At 43.0% G+C, this 24,069-nt stretch overlaps 1 protein-coding gene across 1 annotated transcript in view; it reads right to left on the reverse strand.

Annotated features, from left to right (window-relative positions):
* LOC124712320 (transcription factor SOX-8-like) overlaps positions 1 to 23,605 on the reverse strand; it is an 83,237-nt gene extending 59,632 nt beyond the window's left edge. Inside the window, exon 1 of the mRNA XM_047242614.1 lies at positions 23,560 to 23,605. Within this exon, the coding sequence (XP_047098570.1) occupies positions 23,560 to 23,605 (46 nt within the window). The remainder of the gene's footprint in view (positions 1 to 23,559) is intronic.
* Positions 23,606 to 24,069: the final 464 nt, after the last annotated feature.

Genomic DNA, 24,069 nt, shown 5'->3' on the forward strand with positions numbered 1-24,069 from the left:
ACATACAGTAGAAAGACATATACCAGGACAATGAGCCACAAGAAATTATTATTACTAGAATCTATACATTCATTGCCGGACGGTGGTGTGGCCGTGCGGTTAAAGGCGCTTCAGTCTGGAACCGCGTGACCGCTACGGTCGCAGGTTCGAATCCTGCCTCGGGCATGGCTGTGTGTGATGTCCTTAGGTTAGTTAGGTTTAATTAGTTCTAAGTTCTAGGCGACTGATGACCTCATAAGTTAAGTCGCATAGTGCTCAGATCCGCATACTCGCTTGAGAGCCCTGCCGACAAACGAGCCACGGCGTGGTGCCTTTGATGCACATTTCGCATTTTTTCAATTTTGGATCGGACAGTCCACTCCGCCATTAAGGTGCATTAGTCAATAAGGAAGGAACAAAAAAATTCATATCACACATTTTTTGTGAAAATATTTAAAACAGTCCCTCTATTGTAGGCTATATAAAAAACAAAATGCGTTTCATTTTTAAATGTGAAAGAGCAAGACAAATTTTCGCTGAAATCATCGTACGCCCCCAGAAAATGTTAATGGTAACCTCCGAGTTTTAGCAGATATAGTACTTACCCGTAATCTTAAAAAATCAGCACAGATACTCGATTGCCGGCCGTTGTAGCCGAGCAGTTCTAGGCGCTTCACTCCGGAACCACGCTGCTGCTACGGTCGCAGGTTCGAATCCTGCCTCGAGCATGGATATGTGTGATGTCTTTAGGTTAGTTAGGTTTAAGTAGTTCTAAGTTCTAAGGGACTGATGACCACAGATGTTACGTCTCATAGTGCTCAGAGCCATTTAGATACTCGATTGTAGATCTTGATAAGATTTCCAAGTGGTTCAAAGATTAACAGGTTGCTTTAAATGTTCAGAAATACAAAGCTGTGCAATTCACAATTGGAATCAGTCACCTCATACAAATTTGAGGATATTTCAGATGGCAACATCACACAGGCTCGGTTGTAAATAAAGCAGATGGTAGTCTTCAATCCATTGGTAGGATACTAGGTTTTGGCATTTTTGCCTTCAGTCTACCACGTATATTGCATAAAAAACAAACGCGCCGATCATCGTCTACAGGGTGTCTCACGATAGTTGGTCAAGTTTACTCACTTCAAATATTGTTACTGTACGTATGGCGAAGGAAGTCGGCCGTGCTCTTTCAAAGGAACCATCGCGGTCTGGGCCCGGTCCTCAGGCAGAAACACCGTGTGCGTGTTTCTGTACTCTGTGGCTGAGTGTTCGGGCGTTTTGTTTTGAGTTTCCTGTCGAGTTTCCATTCGGTATGGTATAAACGTAGGGTCAACGAGTGTTTCTTGTGTTGCACTTTACAAAAACAAAATCATGTGTGGAATGTAGGCTTGAATTCATACGAAAAATTCCCGAAGTGTATGTTCCCAAAGATTCGATTACACGCAGATGATTATTGAAGAAATTTAAAAAGACTGGATCTGTTTAGCACAAACGAAGGCCAAGAAACTCTCGTGTTTTAACCGAAAATAAACGAGATAGAGGAGGCCTTGGAAAGAAGTCAGATAATATCTCTGCAGGCCAGAGTGGCCATTTGTTTTGGTAAATAATTGGAGAATCTACTAAACCTTAACTTTGTTTTTATATTCCAGGGTCTGTGCTCTTCTGGATGTTTCTTGCAACACGCGAGTAAGACATAAAAAGCAGACCAGTAAGTCAACCTACGCTCGTCTCCGCTGTAAGCAACATATCTACCTCCTGAGCCTAACATACAAGTCTTTTTGTACTGTTCCCTACCACAGAGACCTGAGAAATCTCATGACCTCGTCGCCGTTTCACTCCTACACGTAGCCGCTCGCGTATCATACGACGGCTGACATCAAATCCCGCGTCACTTCTGATCTGAGAGTGAGCTGCTGAAGTATGTCGCGACCCTCGTCAGATTACGAACATGTCTTCATCTACATCTGCATATACATGGTTACTCTGCAATTCACACTTAAGTGCCTGGCAGAGGGTTCATCGAACCATTTTCATACTACTTCTCTACCATTCCACTCTCGAATGGCGCGTGGGAAAAAGGAACACCTAAATCTTTCCATTCGAGCTCTGATTTCTCTTATTTTATTATGATGATCATTTCTCCCTACGTAGGTGGGTGTCAACAAAATATTTTCTCATTCGGAAGAGAAAGTTGCTGATTGAAATTTCTTAAATATACCTCGCCGCAAAGAAGACTGCCTTTGTTTCAGTGACTGCCACCCCAACACGCATATCATATCAGTGACACTCTCACCCCTATTGCACGATAACACGAAATGGGCTGCCCTTCTTTGCACTTTTTCGATGTCCTCCGTCAATCCTACCTAGTGAGAATCCCACACCGCGTAGCAATATTCCAGCACAGGACGGACAAGTGTAATGTAGGCTGTCTCTTTAGTGGGTTTGTCGCATCTTCTAAGTGTTCTGCCAATAAAGCGCAGTCTTTGTTTCGTCTTCCCCACAATACTATCTGTGTGGTCTTTCCAGTTTAAGCTGGTTATTCGCATCCTCTGTCACAATATTTCATGTTTTATTAATTTTTTACTAATTTTTGCTTATAAAATATACTAACCAGCGCACGGTAACGTATTCACTGACTCGTTCCATCATCAAGGAGCTTTGGCTCACATGATCCCTTGGAGCCTGATCAATAAATACCACACATATACGGGTTTCTCCCGGTCTATGAAGTATTCAAATATCTTACAGGAAAGTAGCAAGTGACGTCTTCGACAACCGCCAATATTCCGACAAGTGCACTCCCTGTCATTTTCAAGACACAAATGCAAACAAATGCAACGAGAGAGCAAGGACATCTAATATTTCGGTATTCAGAGCATATACCGAAAGATCAAACATATACAAACACAGAGACAAACACAGTAACACTAGCGCCACCACGTAACAAGAGATGAATATTAATACCCAACGGGTGAGGTGACATTCACTCTGTCCCTCAGATGTTTGATAAGAGAGTAAACAGAGTACTACTCAGCATTTAAGTAAAAACCTCCACCTCGATTGCTGATTTAATCGCAATTGCTTCCTTAATAACACTATCCGAATAACTATGAAGTGAATGTCAGAATCTCCGTGTTGTCATATTCCACAGGATGACCAATGTCAAGGCAGTGTTCTGCAATAGCAGATTCTACTGATCCTAAAACGGCCCCAATCTTACTTCACGTTCGAAAAATACAGTTCACGTTGTATTTCCGCAGATTATGACCAATCCTGTTGAAAATGCGTCGCGCATAAGGCAAATAAGCCGTAGACCTTGGTGCCACAACGTTATTACCGACGCTCACCCTGTTCACGGCTGGTCGAGAGCGCAACTCGGGTATGATCTGTCACCATGCGGCAGGGCCGACGTCATTTTAGATCTGAAAGTTTGTCAGCTGAGTTAGAAACAAACTTCATTCGAACAGGCCGCAGTGTCATCCACAGCCCATAGGCGTCACTGGATGCAGATATCGGGGTGCATGTGGTCAGCAGTCCGCTCTCCCGGCCTTTGTCAGTTTTCGTGACAGGAGCTGCTACGTCTCAATGAAGTAGCTCCTCAGTTGGTCTCACAATGGCTGAGTGCACCCCGCTTGCCAACAGCGATAGGCAGACCCGGATGGTACGTCATCCAAGTGCTAGCCAAGCCCGAAAGCGTCTAACTTCGGTGATTTGACGGGAAATGATGTGACCACTGTGGAAAGGTCGTTGGCTCAGCTGTGTAAGACCATCTCGAAATTATCTGTCATCAGAATGATTACAGTGAAAGACAGATATGACGCCCTTGCGCTACCGACTACAAAGTGCAACGAGTTGGAGAGGATAAAAACGAGATGACATAAAAGTCTACGACCGTTTTGGTCGTATTCTGTGGAAATATTATGTGAAGTGTGTTTAGATCACCATCTAAGGCCAGGCAGGGCCCTTTTAGTATCAGTAGAGGATGATGTTGGTTTGCGAAAGGTGGGTCTCTATCACGTTGCTTGTACTTGTGGCATGTCGTATATTGGTCAGACCATCAGAACCGTTGAGGACCGGTGTACCAGCATAAGCGTCACACAACACGCTTACAACAGCCGATCAAATCTGCTTTGGCAGAACACTGACTCGACATAGGTTATCCTATGGAATATAGCAAGACGGAGATTCTGGTAAAGGAAGCAGTTGGAATCAAATTAGCAAGCGAAAGGAGATTTTTTGCTTAAATTCTGCGTGGAATTCTGCTCTCTGTCAGATCAATGAACAGAGGGCCAAAGTTAATGTTACCTGACCTCCTAGTTATTAATATTCGCTATCGATAACTTCTGTCGTTGATCATCTTTGGTTGTGTACATGGGCCACATTGGAAGAAGACTAGTACTTTGGGCTGTACATAATATATACTAATCAGCCAGAACATTATGACCACCTAAATAATAGCCGGTACGTGGGCCTTTCGCACAGATAATGGCGGCGAGGAATTCGTGGCATGGAATCAACGAGGCCTTGGTAGGACGCTGGAGTGAGTTGGTAAGCACATCTCCACAACGAGTCACCTAATTCCCGTAAATTCTGGGCAGGACGACGATGAGCTATGACGTCACGTTCAATCACATCTCAGATGTGTTCGTTCGGGTCCAGATCTGTAGGAACTCGCCACTATGTCCCTTGGATCACTCCATCACACTCCTGGCCTTGTGGCATGGTGCATTATCTCGTTGAAAAATGCCACTACCGTAGAGAAACATGATCGTTATCAAGGGGTGTACATGGTCTGCAACCAGTGAACATACTCCTTGGCCGTCATGGTGTTTTGCACGAGCTCTACTGGACCCATGGATGGGCACGTGAATGTTCACCATAGCATAATGGAGCCGCCGCCAGCTTGTCTCTGTCCCGCAGTACAGGTGTCAAAGAGCTGTTCCCCTGGAAGACGACGGATTCGCGCCCTCCCATTGGCATGATGAGAAAGGCATCGGGGTTCATCAGACCATGCAACGCTCTGCCACTGCGCCAACGCTCAATGCCGATGACCACGTGCCCATTTCAGTCGTAGTTGCCGATGTCGTGGTGTTAATATTGGCACATACTGTACATGTGTCGTCTGTTGCGGAGGCCCTTCGTTAGCAGTGTTCGGTGCTCTGTGTGTTCAGACACATTTGTACTCTACCCAGCATTAGGTTGATGTCATTTCCCCCACAGTTTGCCACCTATCCTGTTTTACCAGTCTGTCCAGCCTACATCGTCCGACATCTGGAAAGAGCGATGGCCGCCCAGCCCCACGACGTCTGGGCGTGGTTTCAACTTGGTTTCGCCACGTGTTGAAGGCACACCACAGCACTCCTCGAAAACCCAACAAGTCGTGCAGCTTCCGAAATGCTCATCCTGAGCCTCCGAGCCATCACAATCTGCTCTCTTTCAAACTCTAATAGATCGTGAACCTTCCGCAATATACACACGAACAGCATGCTCGCTGATACTATAACCACCGTGCGTGCGTCTGACTGGCAGTCATTCCTCTCGCCTGGACGTGGGCGGGAGGGGAGAGAGAGAGAGAGAGAGGGAGGGAGGGGGGGGAGGGAGAGAGAGAGAGAGAGAGAGAGAGAGAGAGAGAGAGAGAGAGAGAGAGATGCATTTGTGCCTTGCAAATCTGCATCTACGTCTATCTGCTCTATCTGCATGGCTACTCTGCAATTTGGACGTGCCCCTCCCGCCGGCGGTTTGAGTCCTTCCTCGGACATGTGTATGTGTGTTGTCCTTAGAGTACGTTACTTTAAGTAGTGTGTCAGTTTGGTCCCTTAGGAATTCACACACATTTGGACATTTTTTGAAAAACGAACACTTAAATCTCCCCGTACCCGCTCTGACATCTCTTAAGACGGTCATTCTCTCCATGTAGTTTGACGACAGTAAAATATTTTCACATTGTGAGGAGAAAGTTGGTGATTGAAATTTCGTGAAAGGACTCGCCTTTGTTTTAATTATTACGATCCGCACTCGCTTGTCGTACCCATAATGTTCTCTCCCCTATTTCGCGATAATACAAAACAAGCTATCCTTGTGTGAACTTTATCGATGTTCTCCGTCAATCCCATACAGCACAGCAATACTCTAGCACAGGATGAACAAGAGTAGTGTATGCAATCCGTTTAGTGGACCTGTTGCATCTTTTAAGTGTTCTGCCAATTAAACTTGTTCTTTGGTTTTTCTTCTCCACAATATTGTCCATGTGATCATTCACACATAAGTTTTTGTAGCTATAATTTCTGGGTGTTTAACCGAACTGACAGCCTTTCAATTAGTGTGATTTGTAGTGTAATCGAAATTCAACGGATTTCTCTTGTACTCACATGTATGATCTCACGTCTTTCCCTCTCGAGGGGCAATTGCCACTTTTTGCACCATTCAGATATCTTTTTTTTATTTTTTGCTGTCACGTCTTCGTATGAAGCATCTGCACAACGATTGGAATTCACGAGATCCAGTTTTATGGCGCTATACGATAAGTTCGTTGATTTGAAAAAAGCATATGGGGCCTTAAGATGGCAAAATGAACTGTCGAAACTGGTTGCTTTCAGAATAAAATAAGGTATTTTAAAGTGTATGGCTGTTCGTAAAGTTTATTGACGTTGAAAAGTACGTCCCACCCAATTTCCCCTGGTCGTAATGGACCAACTGAGATTGAGATTTTCAGATATGGTATTTAAGCAGTTTTCAAATTTTTTCTGATCTTCTGATGAGTTTACTAGATGTAAATGACAGCAACATCTGCAATACGTCTACGAGGGCTGCTCAGTTTATCTCCTAAATCGTTTATGTACACATACCGAAAAAAGTTTTGCCTCATCCCGGTTCCCAGAACTCCTGAAGATAGACGTTGACTGTGGATATTGTATTAAGGACACAGTCCCTTTGTTCAGAGATGTTACTAAACCCGCCCAAAGGTGTAATCAACCATGCATGAGCAGCGCCTATTAGACGGAGGGGGTCCGACAGCCTATCAGTTCCAGACATTCCACCAGGAAGGAGGTACACGGCTCGTGTTGTCTGTAGTTCAACCATGCCTAGACGCTCAATACCGCGGTTCGATCGAGTCCGCATTGTTACTTTGTGTCAGGAAGAGCCCTTAACAAGGGAAGTGTCCAGGCGTCTCGGAGTGAACCAAAGCTATGTTGTTTGGACGTGGAGGAGATACAGAGAGACAGGAACGGTCGATGACATGCCTCGCTCGGACCGCCCAAGGGCTACAACTGCAGTGGATGACCGCTACCTACGGATTATGGCTCGGAGGAACCCTGACAACAACAACACCATGTTTAATAATGCTTTTCGTGCAGGCACAGGACGTCGTGTTACGACTAAACAGTGCGCAATAGGCTGTATGATGTGCAACTTCACTCCCGACTTCCATGGCGAGGTGACATCTTGGCAACCACGACACCATGCAGCGCGGAACATATGGGCCCAAAAGCTTGCCGAATGGACCGCTCAGGATTGGCATCACGTTCTCTTCACCGATGAGTGTCGCATATGCCTTCAACCAGACAATCGTCGGAGACGTGTTTGGAGGCAGCCCGGTGAGGCTGAACGCCTTATACACACTGTCCAGCGAGTGCAGCAAACTGGATGTTCCCTACTGTTTTGGTGTGGCATTATGTGGGGCGGACGTACGCCGCTGGTGGTCATAGAAGGCGCCGTAACGGCTGTACGATACGTCAATGCCATCCTCCGACCGATAGTTCACCCATATTGGCGAGGAATTCGCGCCCCCATCGTGCACATCTTGTGTATGACTTCCTTCAGGATAATGACATCGCTCGACTAAAGTAGCCAGCATGTTCTCCAGACATGAACCCTATCGGACATGCCTGGGATAGACTGAAAAGGGCTGTTTATGGACGATGTGACGCACCAACCACTCTGAGGGATGTAAACCGAATCGCCGTTGAGGAGTGGGACAATCTGGACCAGCGGTGCCTTGATGAACTTGTAGATAGTATGCCACGACGGATAAAGACACGCATCAATGCAAGAGGACGTGTTACTGGGTATTAGAGTGTGTGCAGTAATCTGGACCATCACCTCTGAATGTCTCGCTGTATGGTGGAACAACGTGCAATGTGTGGTTTTCAGGAGCAATAAAAAGGGCGAAATGATGTTTATGTTGATCTATATTCCATTTTTCTGTACAGGTTCCGGAACTCTCGGAACCGAGATGGTGCAAAACTTTTTTATAAACAGTAGAGGTTTCTTGGGGGAACGCTGGATCTCACTTGCGTTTTGCTTGATGATTTTCAGATGATTACTAAGTACTGTGACCTTCCTGACAGCAAATCTCGGATCCAGTCCCACAACTAACGTGATGCTGCATAAGCACGCAATTTGAACATAAGCCCCTTCTGAAATTCGGAAATTTGTGGTAAGGTTTTACGGGACCAAACTGCTGAGGTCATCGGTCCCCTAAGCCTACTCACTACTTAATCTAATTTAAACTAACTTCCGCTAAGAACATCACACACATCCATGCCCGAGGGAGGACTCGAACCTCCGACGGGCAGAGCGGCACTGACCGTGACAAAACGCCCTAGACCGCGCGGCTTCCCCTTCTAAAGAACAGTGTCAAAATCCTTCTGGAAGTCTAGAAATGTGGATTCACTTTGAGATCCCCTGTCGATAGCACTTTGTGCGAATAAAGAGCTGGTTATGTTGCACAAGAACGATATTTTCTGAATCTGTACTGACTGTGTGTCAACAGACTGTTTGTTACCTTCCGGGTAACTCATAACGCTTGAACGAGATATATGTTTAAAAAAATGGTTGAAATGGCTCTGAACTCTATGGGACTTAACATTTATGGACATCAGTCCCCTAGAACTTAGAACTACTTAAACCTAACTAACCTAAGGACATCACACAACACCCTGTCTTCACGCGAGATATATGTTTCAAAATCTTAATGCAGATCTACGTTAGTGATATGGATCTGTAATTTGCTTCCTTGAGTGTTGGTGTGACCTGTGCAGCATTCCAGTCTTTCGGTGCGGATCTTTCGTCAAGCGGTTGGTTGTATATGTGATTGCTACATATGGGACTATTGTGTCAGCATGACACGGTGTGTATCTGTCTAAACATGCGGCTGTCGAAGGCATCATTCCCTGCACCAATCTTAATTTGTTTGAACAAGTAGCAGGGATTTTATTACAGTAAATGAAACGACAGTCTAATTTTTTTTACACCAGATGAAACATATACTTGTTGGTTTAAATAAAAAAACTCGACGTGCCTCAGTCAGTAAAAACGGAACCCTTGAAGGGTCATTTTGTTGTCCGCCTGTCTGTTCGACTTTTCAAAGTCCTTTTTTTTCTGGAACGGGTAGACGTATGTAGTTGAAATTTTTGTCACGTGTTAGGACCTGCGGTCCCTTGGCGATATGAAAAAAGCGAAGGTTTTAAGTCAATGCAATAAAAAGATACGGTCATTTATGTCACATTCACTGGAGCGCCAAAGAAACTGGTATAGGCACGCGTATACAAGTACAGATATATGTAAACAGGTAGAATATGGCGCTATGGCCGGCAACGCCTATTTAAGACAACGAGGTGTCTGGCGCTGTTATTAGATCGGTTACTGCTGCTACATTTGCAGGTTATCAAGATTTACGTGAGTTTGAACGTGGTGTGATAGTTGGCGCATAAGAGATGTGACGCAGCATCTCCGAGGTGGCGATGAAGTGGGGATTTTCTCGTACGACCATTTCATGAGTGTACCGTGAATATCAGGAATCCGGGAAAACGTCAAATCTCCGACATAGCTGCAGCCGGAAAAAGATCCTGCAAGAACGGGATCAACAACGACTGAAGAGAATCTTTCAATGTGACAGAAGTGCAACCCTTCCGTAAACTGCTGCAGATTTCAATGTTGGGCTATTAACAAGTGTCAGCGTGGGAACCATTCAACGAAACATAATCGATATGAGCTTTCTGAGCCGTAGTCCCACTCGTGTACCCTTGACGACTGCACGACAGAAAGTTTTAAGCCTCGCCTGGTCCCATCAACACCGACATTGATAACTGGAAACATCTTGCCTGGTTGGACGAGTCTCGTTTCAAATTCTATCGAGTGGTCGGACGCGTACGGGTATGGAGACAACCTTATGAACCCATGGACCCTGCATGTCAGCGGAGGACTGTTCAAGTTGGTGAAGGCTCTGTAATGGTATGGGGCGTGTGCAGTTGGAGTGATGAAGGACCCCTGATACCTTTAGATACCTCCCTGACAGGAGACAAGTACGTAAGCATCCTGACTGATCACCTGCATCCATTCACGTCCATTGCGCACTTCAACGTACTGGGGCAATTCCTGCAGGACAATGCGACACCCCACACGTCCACAATTGCTACAGAGTGGCGCCAGGAACACTTTTCTGATGTCGAACACTTCCGCTGGTCACCAGTCATCACAGACATGAAAATTATTGAGCATATCTGGAATGCCTTGCAACGTGCTGTTGAGATCTCCACCCCCTCGTACTGTTACGGATTTATGGACAGCCATGTAGGGTTATGGTGTTAATTCCCTCCGGCGCTACTTCAGACATTAGTCGAGTCCATGCTACGTCGTGTTGCGGCACTTCTGCGTGCTCGCGGGGGCCCTACACGATATTAGGCAGGTGCACCTGCTTCTTTGGCTCTTCGGTGTATTTTGGTACTCCAAAACTCATTCATTAAAAACTTACAGGTACTTCCCCCTAAGGTAGAATCATGAAATTTTGGCAAGGTAAAAGGTTTAACAGTAAAAGTCAAGGAAAAAGAATCATAAATCTGTTAATTTGTTATTATATCTCACGGAAAAATATTTTTGTCATGTGTTAATTGACTTGAGACTTGAACCTAAAATATTCTCGAAAGTCTTTGGATCCCTGGGACCTGTATCTTGCCGGTATCAATGTCCATAGGAGGCAAAAATCGTTGAGATTCTCGAATCCCTGAATGGATTGAATCCGTATACATAACAAAACGTGTACGAGTCCTATTCGTACCTGGCCATCTTTTTAATATTCATATTCTGTAATTCATCTCCAACTTTCTCCACTACTTGTTCTCATAATGTTTGTTTTTGTCATAATGTTTCTTCATAGTGCAGGTCTTTTTACGCGTCTGTTATGAAGTACTCTGTGTCACTGGAGTTCTCGGATAGCGCTGTTATGAACCTACTTCTGTTTTGTTTTTGTTTTGCTTGGGTGCGCAACTGGTTGCGGCTGTGGGTGTTCTCCAGTTGCCTTCATTTTTACTTTTTTGTGCGAGTGTCTGTGTCGTGTGCTTACTTGGACACGTGTCATTTGCCAACTGCGCTGCGTCAGCGAATTGTGCAGCAAGCAACCTTCGTAATTAACAGCCACACGTGACAAAGTGTGCCGTTAATGTGACAGCGGCCTCATTCCCTCCCCCCCCCCCCCCCTTCGCGCTTCAAAAATAGTTCGAGGCACGTGGCGCTTAATACATTAGCCACGAAGAAAAAGCTATTGTTTACAGGTCATTCACCTTTTGGTTGATGTCCTGTTGCCGTAAGCATAGATTTCTTTTTCCTCTTTTTTCTGCCACTCGGCTGCCCAAAGCATGCAATTTGTGTAGGTCTGGGACAACAGCTGGGCAATTAGAGGTTAAATAAATATAATAAAAATATTACATTGGATCGAGAGCCAATGCTCTGACAGATGCCACGTGCGTCTTCTCAAGAAACTGCCCTCTCGATCTCTGCAATCGAAAGGTCGGAATTATCCCTTCCGCGCTGTCGAGATGAAGTTCTTGTTACTGATATGCAGTTTTATTTAATTGAAACGCAATAAAAATTTCGATACATACTCGAATTACCGATAAGACTCACTGTTTCACTTTAAATGCTTCCGCTCGTTTATCGAAGCTCAGTAGTACGACAGAAATGCTTGGAGTAAAGAAACCAGCATAAAATAAACATCTATATGTAGCTTTCTTCTATAACGTCTATATGAAATTGAGGTAGCACAATTCCGCGGGAAAACAGAAGTATCTCTTCGTCTGAAGTAAACTATCTATCGACAAGACATTAAATCTCAACAATAAAATAGATTTCTTTGTTGCACGCAGTTCACCGCCGTGTGTCCTCCTGTCGCTGGCTAAAAGCAAATACGTTATCATCAACAATGCAACGACGTTCAAACAATTGTGAATCATCCGCAAATACAGTTAGGCTGTGAGAAGTCATATAATTAATGCAAAGGCTGTACTCTTCAAATCATCCGTTAACCATTGTCTACATTTAGATTAATACCATATGTCTCCTTTTTCTTACAAAATGTGGCAGCACAGTAAACGAAATGGTTCAAATGGCTCTGAGCACTATGCGACTTAACTTCTAAGGTCATCAGTCGCCTAGAACTTAGAACTAATTAAACCTAACTAACCTAAGAACATCACACACATCCATGCCGGAGGCAGGTTTCAAACCTGCGACCGTAGCGGTCACGCGGTTCCAGACTGAAGCGCCTAGAACTGCACGGCCACAACGGCCGACGCACAGTAAACAACGCTCCGCATAATTATGAACATTAGTTGGAAAAGTTGCCCTTCTGACCTGCAATACGGCTTTAGTCAACAAGTCAACGCTGTATCCACTATAATTCGCAGCCACCTTCAGTAAAAAACAGGTGTTTCTTTTCTGAACAAAGTATAGACAGATGCAAGACATGAAAAAAACTGGAAATGCGTCATCAGTGCTCACCACGTGATTGCAAATACGCCGGCCAACGCAAGCATAATCGAAGGATACTTCAAACCTATGGGCCATGCTGGACAAAAATATTACAATGTTTTAACGAACTCCAACTGTGGAGGTTAATATTCCAGTTTGTTAACACTACGAAGGATGTAGTAAAAACGTAACAATGGGCACTCATTTGATGCTTTCTCAACATCTTCAATGTTGCCATCAACGGATGTCTGTTTATGATAGAAAAAATGAATTCTGAGACTGGCCTACTGTTAATAGACTTTGGCGAGAGTGGTGACCCCTGAATCAGTCCAAATTACGATCTCATTGGAAGTCTAAACGGGGAGCAAATGAATCTGTACTCTGCACCGCGTGAAGACAAGCAGGGAAGTTATCGAAATATCGTGGAGGGTAACGACTATATGAAATGGGAGATATCTCTCTAATTTGGTACAGTAGGACGGACACTGCCATGCACTTGAAGTGGTTTGTAAAGTCCAGATATAGATGTAGACATAAATTTTACCATGACAGTGTGCATCTGTGATGGCAGCGATATCTGTTTTGGCCATATGAATGTAAGTTACTCAATATCTTTCAACCACCGGTTCACCACACTGAAATGCATATCCTTTCACGCTGTGAGTTATTAGAGTGAAGATGCGAGTTATCTTCCTTTTTTTTACTTTTGAAGATCACTCATTTCCGCAAGTAGTGGTGCACTGGACCCAATTTTTCAATTTTGAATATCTCTTCCCACGCACCCCATTCGCTATAGATATGTACAGGGATTGCAGAGATCGAGTTCAGAAATATTTATCACTTCGATGTTGAAATTCAGAATAGAATGATTTCGAATCGAAGTTCTTACTCTACCGACAGGAAGATTGTTAAATAACATTCAGGTTTTAGGTCAGGAAAGTCATCTACTAGTCACATAATTTAACCCAACACATCGAGGAAAGGTGTCTAGGAAAGCAGATTACAAAGGGTTGCTTTTATCGATCTCACAGCTATAGGTTGACTCTTACTGAGAAGACAATTGCAACCAGCCACTTTTACAATGCTATTTATTTATTTAAATACCGTGAATCATTAACTAACAAAGAATTTGTATATAACCGACAGTTTATTCAGTGTCTGCTGCAGAACAGAAGATTTTTTTCTCACTCTACATGACTAAAGTGCCAAACGAATACAGAAAAATGGCATTCCCCAAAAAGGACTTTCGCTCCCATTTTATATGACATGTACAGCTACAACAATCACCAGCCACATATCACTGCAATCTAGTCCTTCGTCTATGCGGATAACACAGCTATCGCCGCTCAAGGAGCGAGATTTTAAGAAGTAGACTCCAAGATAACATCTGCTCTCGTAGAAGTTGGTATCTGCTATGACGACAATGACTTGAAACCTAATCCGGATAAAACTCAAGTGTGTGCATGAGCGGAGAGCAATGAGAGAAGCGTTCAATGACCTTCCAACTAAAATTTTGTCAACCGATCAGAGTAAAACCCCTAAGATGTCTTAGCTTTACATAAAAATGGTAAGCGGTTCTAAACCATCTATTCATTCATTCACTCAGAGACTATACTGGCACCGAAACGGATGATAACTAAAAGATCGCACAAATACCGAAATCGGTCTTCCGAAATTGTTTCACAGCGGAAGATCAAACGCAGGCCCTCCTTTCAACCATCGCAGCACGTACGTCAAAATGGCAGATACTGAGATAACCGATCGGGTAATAGAAAAGCAACTATGGCTGCTTAGTAGTGTAAAGGCATCAGGACCAGACGAGATACCTGTAAGATTCTTGAAAGATTATGCAAAAGAACTTGCTCCCCTTCTAAGAGCGTTTATCGTAGATTGCTGGAGCAACGAAAGTGACTTCGCGACTGGAAAAAAAGCCGCACCATTTCTGTTGTCAAGACAGGTCGACGTCCATCTGCTGTAGAATTATGGTAAATGTTTTATGTTGAATAATCACGACGTTTTTGTAGAAGGAAAATCTCCTCTACAAAAATCAACACGAATCCCGCAGAGATCATGCGAAACTTTGCACACACTGTTCCTCCATGAGACTCAAAGCGCTGTGGACAACGGCTCTCAGATTGATGTCGTGTCCCCAACATCAGGAAGGCATTTAACACCGACCCGCACTGCCGTTTAGTGAAAATAAAGAAGACGAGCTTACCGAGTATAAGACCAGATCTTCGACTAGATTCAAGACTTCCTTGCAGATAGTTATCAACACGTCGCTTGTAACGGAACAAAATCGACGGATGTAAAGGTAATTTCTTAAGTACCTAAAGAAAGAGAGATAGCACCGTTATTGTTTACAATGTATATAAATGATATGGCAGAAGGCGCTGGACGCTTTTAAGACTGCTCGGAGATGATGCGATTGTCTATAACAAAGTAGCAACATCAGAAGACAGAATCGATTTGCATGATATGGTAGAAAGCGTTGGGCGCCTTTAAGGCTGTTCGCAGATGATGCGGTTGTCTATAACAAAGTAGCAACGTCAGAAGACAGTATCGATATACAGAATGATCTGCAGAGGATTGATGTATGGTGCAGGCTCTGGTAGTTGATCCTGAATAAATATAACATATTGCGCATACACAGGAAAAGAAAGCCACAACTGGACAACGACGCTATTGACGACAAATTGCTAGAAACGAGTCTGTAGGGGTAACTATCGAGAGTGACCTTAAGTGGAATGACCACATAAAACAAATCTTAGGGAAAGCAGATGCCACATTGAGATTCATAGGAAGAATCTTAAAGAAATATTATTCATCCACTAAAGATGTAACTTACAAGGCGCTCGTAGTACCGATTCTTGAATATTGTTCATCAATCTGGGACCCATATCAGGTAGAACTGACAGAACAGAGAGGTAAGATCCAACGAAGAGCGGCGCATTTCGTCACGGGATCATTCCGTCGGCACGAGAGCGTTACCGAGATTTTAAAGAAACTCAATTGACAATCGTTACAAGAGAGGCATTGTACGTTACAAGAGAGGCATTGTGCATCACGAAGAGCTGTACTATTGGAATTCCGAGTGAGTACTTTCCAGGAAGGCGGACAACGCATTACTTGCTGCCACATGCGCAATGACCACGACGCGAAAATTCGAGAAATTAGAGCAATCCAGAGACTTACCGACACCAGAAGTACTCTCCCCCACACACCATTAGGGGCTTGCGTTGTATGATGTATATGCATATGTCCAGGCATTCCAGCTGCCCAAAAAGAACCAAGAAGAAAGCTGAACATGACCTAGAAGGACGCAGTTTAAATCACTGTGTTCATCTAAACACTTAGGGTTAAAATTGGATAGTGTCTTTACTTACAAACAACAATGTATAGGCACTAGACGGAGGGTATGCACCAGGATCTACCTCGTCCGCAAACTGACAAACATTGCGCGAAAAGCTTGGAAATTTGTGGTAAGGTCTTATGGGACCAAACTACAGAGGCCATCGGTCCCTAGGCTTACGCACTACATGATCAATCTTACACTAACTTCTGCTGAGGACGACACACACACCCACGCCCCAGGGAGGACTCGAACCTCCGACGGGAGGAACCGCGCGAACCGTGACAAGACGCCCTAGACCACCCGGCAAACGTTACGTGGGGAGCGTGGCCCAGCTACTCCGCATTTATAGAGGGCATTTAGTAGACCACGCGGCAAACGTTACGTGGGGAGCGTGGCCCAGCTACTCCGCATTTATAGAGGGCATTTAGTAGACAAAGTTTTGACAAGGAGTGTACCTTTCGGATGTAAAATGAGTTCATTGCCGAATCTCCCGCTTCACGGTACACACACACACACACACACACACACACACACACACACACACACAGCGGAGACAATCAACTCTGACCTGTGCGCTCTGCCGGCCGCAGTGGCCGAGCGGTTCTAGGCGCTTCAGTCTGGAAGCGCGCGACCGCTACGATCGCAGGTTCGAATCCTGCCTCGGCAAGGATGTGTATGCTGTCCTTAGATTCGTTAGGTTTAAGTAGTTCTAAGTTCTAGGGGACTGACGACATCAGATGTTAAGTCCCATAGTACTCAGAGCCATTTGAGCCTGTGCGCTCTTACAGGTGCCCGTAGCATGGGTAATGTTTAGAGCACCCGTTGTCAGGGGTTCTTCTAAGTGAGGAAGTGGAGAGGGCGTTGCGCCCGTGCTTCACCACAGTCAACCCTCCTAAGGCCGGTATTACACCATCACATTTCTTTGACAAAGAAATATGAGAAAGTATTCGTCAACTTTCTTTGACAAAGATCTTTGACGTGGCGTTAATAAGGGCTGTTACACTATCATCATAATTTTCATCAATGTTCAAGATATCGGACAGCAACCACTTGTAACTATGCGATACTACTGCTTGTACCATAACTGCATTGTGTAAGCATTTGGAAGAAAAGGGGCAGAAAAAAAAGGAAACAATACGTGGGTCTTACGTCGAGATAATAAAATCATTCAGCAATTTTTTACGAGAGCTGCAAGTGGAGGACGTCGAGTCTTATATGAATTACTTACGCGAGGACGTGAGTGCATTTCAATATTTGCTTAGTAAAGTGGCTCCTCATATTACAAAACAGGACACTCAGTTCACAAATGCTGTATGTTCACAAGTCAGGCACGCAATAAAACTGCGAGTTCTTGCTACAGGAGGGAACTATTGTAGCTTACAATACAGCACTCCAATACCATAGAGCACATTAACCAAAATAATTCAAGAAACGTGTGAGGCGATTTATAAAGCACTGAAGGAGGAATATCTGAAGGTAAATAAATGTTTAATACACACAACTTGGCAATAATAAATATTTTTATTTTTGAATAATTTAATTAATGGAATTAGTGTTCCATCAACTGCAAACATTTATGAAAATCACGAAACAGATGAAGCACTTTTTAACCAGTGTTCAAAAATCGACAAAGTAAAACGGAGAGCTAAGAATTTTTTATTTTATTTTATAGTGTTTCCTTCTCCTCTATACCTACTAGCTGGAAAGCTGACTGGGTGTTTCCAGACGTGGAGATGGGTGGCTGTATCTGCTCAAATGGTTGAAATGGCTCTGAGCACTATGGGACTCAACTGCTGAGGTCATTAGCCCTCTAGAACTTAGAACTAGTTAAACCTAACTAACCTAAGGACATCACAAACATCCATGCCCGAGGCAGGATTCGAACCTGCGATCGTAGCGGTCTTGCGGTTCCAGACTGCAGCGCCTTTAACCGCACGGCCACTTCGGCCGGCCGGCTGTATCTGTGATTGTGGATTGAAAGTCGCCTGTAGTATGTTCCAACTGCCAACCAGCACACGATTATTAGCGTGCGTTATGCCCCTTGCTCAGCCCTCAACCCAGCTGAAGCAAGATTATTAAAAAAATCAATGGAACACCCCGACTAAACTTTGTAGTCATGTTCACAAACACACTACAGACGTAAAATAGATGTAGCGATGCCAGCGCTCAAAGCGGTTACATTTCACATTGCAGTACACAGAAGACATACGACTTTTATAATCAAATCTACAGCGATGCCCTAGATTTGATTATAATTCTTTGAAGAAAGGTGAAATGTGACAAAGTTCAATACTACACTATCAAATTTCTTTGACAAAAATATTTGCCATATCACCTTTGAGAAAGAAATATAATAGTGTAATATTGGCCTCACCACAGTTTGGGCGCCGTTAGAAAATCCCTGACAGTTGCAATGGGCTCGGCGCGGCAACTTTGAGCGCCTAGTTCAACCAATCACATACGCAATTCTGTAAACGCCTCCACTACAACGCCTCAGTGTTGCCGCATCTCTATAGAAGGCTGTTGTCTCGCCTATAGCCGCTTGCAGTTCGCAGCTGAAAGCTGCCACCAACGTTACTACCTATCAGTGTACTTCTTACGCCGTCTGGACTGTAGGCGCAAACATACCAGTAGAGATGGGCAAACTGAAACACGTAACTGTTTCGACATGCTGTTTCGAAACAGTGAAACAGTTTGTGTTTAGTAATCTAATAAACCTACACATTTTATCATCTTGAATGTCTACTGTATAAGTATGTCCATATAAACACAAATGAGGAGCGAGAGCGCTAATCATATTGCAGAAAGTATGAAGCTATCACTTAGGCGTATAGGCATTTCGTATTTCCTGCAGCAAATGCACTGCTTTCGTGTCGTGTGACTTGCACACTTTTCAATTGGCTGAGGACAGCTATAGCTGAAGACAGAAGAACCACCACGAACGAAACTGGAGGTGGGAGCAAACTGCAGAAACTACGGACGTGCTACTGGGATTCCCACATTCCGTTAGTACGGGTAATATACCCATCCTGCTAATTTCCATGCACACAAAGGGAATCATTGTGGATAATAGGCACATTGACTATAGACTCACAGATAATTCGAATAAATAACAAAATATAACAGAAAAAAATGTTGTCTTTCAAGGTGTTTCGAACCGTTACTATAAATTCACCATGCTCCCCAGCCCTTCCCGTTCACCATTACACTATAAGTGATATGTCAAACAGATTGCTTGCAATTATACCTACATCAAATTTATGTATGTGTCTAATAACTGTCACTCTACGCCTTCGTTACTCAAAATGTTGTAGGTTTACTTGTGTTTCTTAATATGATTACTGTACATGAACAGAGAAGCGTATGTTATTTAAAAAGTGTAATTTAACTGAATGATTTTCACATATTTATTATTTTGAATGTGAATAGTATGTGTTGTTTTATTGTTTGGTTAGTGTTTATAAAGCAGATGTTACGCCATTTCGGAATAGAACAGTCAGCTAGAAACGAAGCTTTATTTTCAGATACCTTAAGCTTCATGCTATTGCCTGTCAAAAAGATTTCGACACTCTTGAAAGTGTTTCATGAAGTGGTATGTTGTGTTCCAGTACCTGTGCCGGCCCGAATCTCATCCGACACAGAGCGGAATGAAACATCACTGTTTCGATACAATTAGTCCGTTCCAAGCACAGGTGGACTGAAACAGCCTTATTTTGAAACAACGATACAGTTTCTGTGTCTGGCTCGAGATCGAATCTGGTCCGGTTATCCGAGACAGAGGCGGAATGAAACACCACTGTTTCGAAATAGTGACCCACAGCCGTTCCGAAACACTGAAACAGTTCCACGTATCGATACACTGTATCGAAACATAGAAACAGTGGCCAAGTCTACATACCAGTTTCTGGCAGCCGTTGTTATAGGTGGCCACAAATAGTACGTCATATCATAATTACGTCTGGGACTGACGACGGTGCTCTCTTCTCCGTGATTTGAAAATGTTCTGATCTTCAAATTCATTTTATATTCAAACGATACATTTCCGGACATAGGTTCCTTCTCAAAATGTTCCTCTTCGATACCTAGAAGTCTGTAATAGCCACTCTCTCTACATACAAAAATCTCAATTTCTTGCATAGAAAATCTCAGAACTTAAAAACTGTGATTGAGACATTAATTACCAAACATGCTAATGCTTCCAGCTTATAAAAATGTTCTTTACCGAGAGGTTTGTGCATATCATTTCCTGTTAGTCAGGAAAAACTCAGAAACTGTAATTACTTCCTATATACACAGTTTTAATAGTTAGTGACAAAATGGTAAGAAGTGAAAAAAATGCCGTGAAATGAACCCACAACGGCACTGAAAGCATTTAGAACCCAAACCCCTCTGGCGTTTTCGGTTTCAAGCACACAGTTGCGAACAGCGAAATAGTTCTTAATTTCACGACAAATGACTGTGTGCTTGTCACTATCCATTACATGTTCTGGCCTCCTTGAAGCTTCACTGGATTCATGGTTCTGTCTGAGTTGTAGGACAGCTTACAAGTTCGGGTTGCAAAGAACAAAGTTTATTTTTGGGGGGAGGGTGCTACAACGTTGGAAATAAATTCTCCATTTGAGTCGATATGGCAACACAACTGCACGACAGAAAAAAGTGGAAAATTCGAAAGAGAGAACATGTAGTAAAATCTCATTTCAGTATACATGAATTGCTTTGGATTTGCAGCAAACCGAAACTTCATGTTCTCACTTATATATTATTAATGACGTTTCACTGATTACAACAAAAAGCTTGGTAATAGTTCAATACATTGTACCTCAGTTCCTCGAATCAGAATACAATTAGTCAACCTATATACAATCAGGACTAATTTAGCTTAATCAGATATTTGCGTTAATGTATGCGGATATCAAGTGTTGCCAAGGTTTTATGCAGCTCTACCTACTAATGTGGTTACATTTAAAAATTCGGTCAGAAAACTACATTAAAATTATCAGACCTGAAACTTATTCATTTTTTAACACAACAGCCCATTTCTCATTATCCTAGAAATAGTTCACATAACAGCGGATAGAAGGCACGCAAGGCAAAAAAATAGACATAAAAGAAAAAATTAAGCTTATCTTTCAGAAGAACGTATGTGTAATAACATATCCTAAAATGAAAGACGATAATCACTTGCGAATTAGAGGTTACTTTTGCCTATGGAGTATCTTTCAATTTATGGAACATACCAGAAACCTCAGTGTTAAACTGGCTTATGGCATGCACACAAGGGCAGCGTTATGTTCTGATTCTCGAGCACTGGACGTGCATAAAGTTGGTCTGGAAAAACGTTTTGAAGGAGTTCAGAGATGAGCTGGAAACTTTGTTAGTGGGTGGTTTATCCACGTCTAATGTACGAAGATGCCCAGAAAAAGTAACTGGGATCATTGGAGAAAAAGTGACTTTATTTCCGCCTAACGGTGCTGTAAATTTAAAAAAGGGATTCAGATGCATCAGAAAATAATTCTACTATGTTCATTACATTTTTTTCGCAATGATCACAAAGTCACAGAAGATTACGTACGGCCCGTACCGTGTGTATAAACGTCGTGTCTCTTTGTTAACGATACGTTTTCAAAGCAAATACATAGAAAAATGTTGGTGCTAACGACTCTCTACCACACACCATATTTGAGTTCTGTAGAATAGCCATACTGATTTATCCCGATCGAGATGCAATGAGGTTTGATACTAAATGCTGAATAATTTCTCACAACGAGTAAGGGTTCATAATCATAAGACGTCAGAAAGATCACAATCTGATGTAAGAACACCTGTGTTTCATTTCAGAACTTTCGGCACGACAGTCACTGGGACATTAAGAAGATGCAGACACGAGTATCTCTAATACCACGTATGTCTCATATTGCAACAGAAATAGTTCTGTTGCATTACTACCCTACAACACGCAAAAAAGCATGCTAAGAACTTTAGTTCCAAAATGTTATTCGATGTAAAGGGGCAGACATGTGGTACGTGCATGATACCGTTATCTGTCTGCCGTTAGTGCTCATCTTTAATTGGTTCTTACACAAAAGATTGCTTATTTCGTCGCCGTTACTTCAAAAGATAGAATTTGTGAGAAAATCGAATGTCAAAACAAGCGAAATTTAGGAGTTTTGGATTTAGATATAATTATGGGAAACAACTGTGAACTTATTGCATCAGAATCTAATACTAAAAACACAACGATAAATACGTTCGATAGTTTTCTACGGTTCTCGGTTCTGCTGCTGGACTGCGCAAATATGTTGGGTAGATGCTGCATTGAAATTACACGTGATCTTAAGAGATGCACGGGAACCATAAATTCAACATGACCGCCGGAAAGTACGATGTGATGTTCCGGTTCCAAAGCTCTTTTCACCACATTATGGTTGGACACATTCTGTGCCCAAGACAATTATCTGGATTATTCCTGTCCCTATTCCACAGAAGATATTATTTACTCTAGGTTGCTGATATGAGGCATTAATTTATGCACCTTTGCGTACTGCAGTTTCAGACGCAACCGCTTTTTTCTCAAATTTCGGTGTAAAACTGATTTCTGACCATAATATCTCAGTTCATAAATAAGCGAAAAAAGATACACGGTACACCAGGTGCTACTGTTGACATCAGGGGTCAACTGTAATACGCAACAATACACTACATGAAAGCGAAAGTACCGCCATATTGTTGAAAGGTTGTCGGGAAAAGGAAGGAACGCAATACTCTCAGAAACAAAGATCAATCAGTCTAAATAACATTTTATCTTTTACATATTTCACATGAGACGTTTTACTTAGCCCACACAGCCTTCACCATTAAAATGTAACTAACGGACACATTTAAAATTCTCGCAATCTTGCAACATCCGTAATCAAACCTGATATCAATGCATTTAAATCATACTTTACGACCCCCTCCCAATAAAGCAGGTATTCACCCCAACGAAACTTGTGAAAGATGCGTTACGCGAAGAGTTAGTGAGCCAAATCTATCCGTGGAGGGGACGTTCGTAATTTAACATTGAAATACAGCCACATCCAGAACCATACGAGCTAAATATTTCATACGATTCATTCATAACGACTTCTGGCCAGAAATAGGAGCCACCGATTTGCACGACAGTTCAGAAACCACATACCAAAATTCAATGCATAACGTCCTAAATTTGGATAGAATGGTGCTAGCGTAAATTGACAACAGGAAAAATCCAAGCCACTTTTACATTGAGCTCTTAAAGAAAGAATTCCAATCACTGTGATACTGTGCTAAATACATTAACTAAAAATGCATATACCACGTTACAATTTGTTTCGCCCTTCCATCAGATATTTTAGCAATTAAGTAATTTTCATACAGAAAAGTACAGCAATTTGACGGGGCAACACCGAAGATTTTTTGGGCACATTTTGCATGTCAAATACTAGCAAACAGACACTCACGCTTGTCGCTGGGTGCCTTCTTGCCTCTTCCCCTTCCTCGCGGCATGCCGATATAGCCTTCACCCACCAGAAGGTGCCGTGCCACTAAATCGTCCGACAATAATTGCTTGCGCTACCCCCACCACCAAAAGCCAGCTGATCGCGGGTTGTGGCACTGTGACCAACACAATTCTCGAAAACCCCGCCCAGCGCGTCGACATGTGTCTACTTCCCCTTTCATTGAGGGCGCATCGTCGTTTGAGCGCTACTGCCAATGCAAACGTTCCGAGAATGTTACGATTTTCTGTGTGTTCCTGATTGTGAATTAACACGGCAGGAACACTCTTCCAAAAGCCATCTCATCTATACATTTGCGTAATTGAAATAACAGTAATCAGATTTACATTGTTCCGTCATTGATATTTCCTGTAAATACATAATGTTATGTTCCTGGACATAGTGTTAGGTGTTTCCAGCAAATATCATGATGGAAAAATGTACGTCGGATCACTGTTATTCCAATTACGCAAA

Source organism: Schistocerca piceifrons, chromosome 8 (assembly GCF_021461385.2).
Source record: "Schistocerca piceifrons isolate TAMUIC-IGC-003096 chromosome 8, iqSchPice1.1, whole genome shotgun sequence".
Taxonomy (NCBI): domain Eukaryota; kingdom Metazoa; phylum Arthropoda; class Insecta; order Orthoptera; family Acrididae; genus Schistocerca; species Schistocerca piceifrons.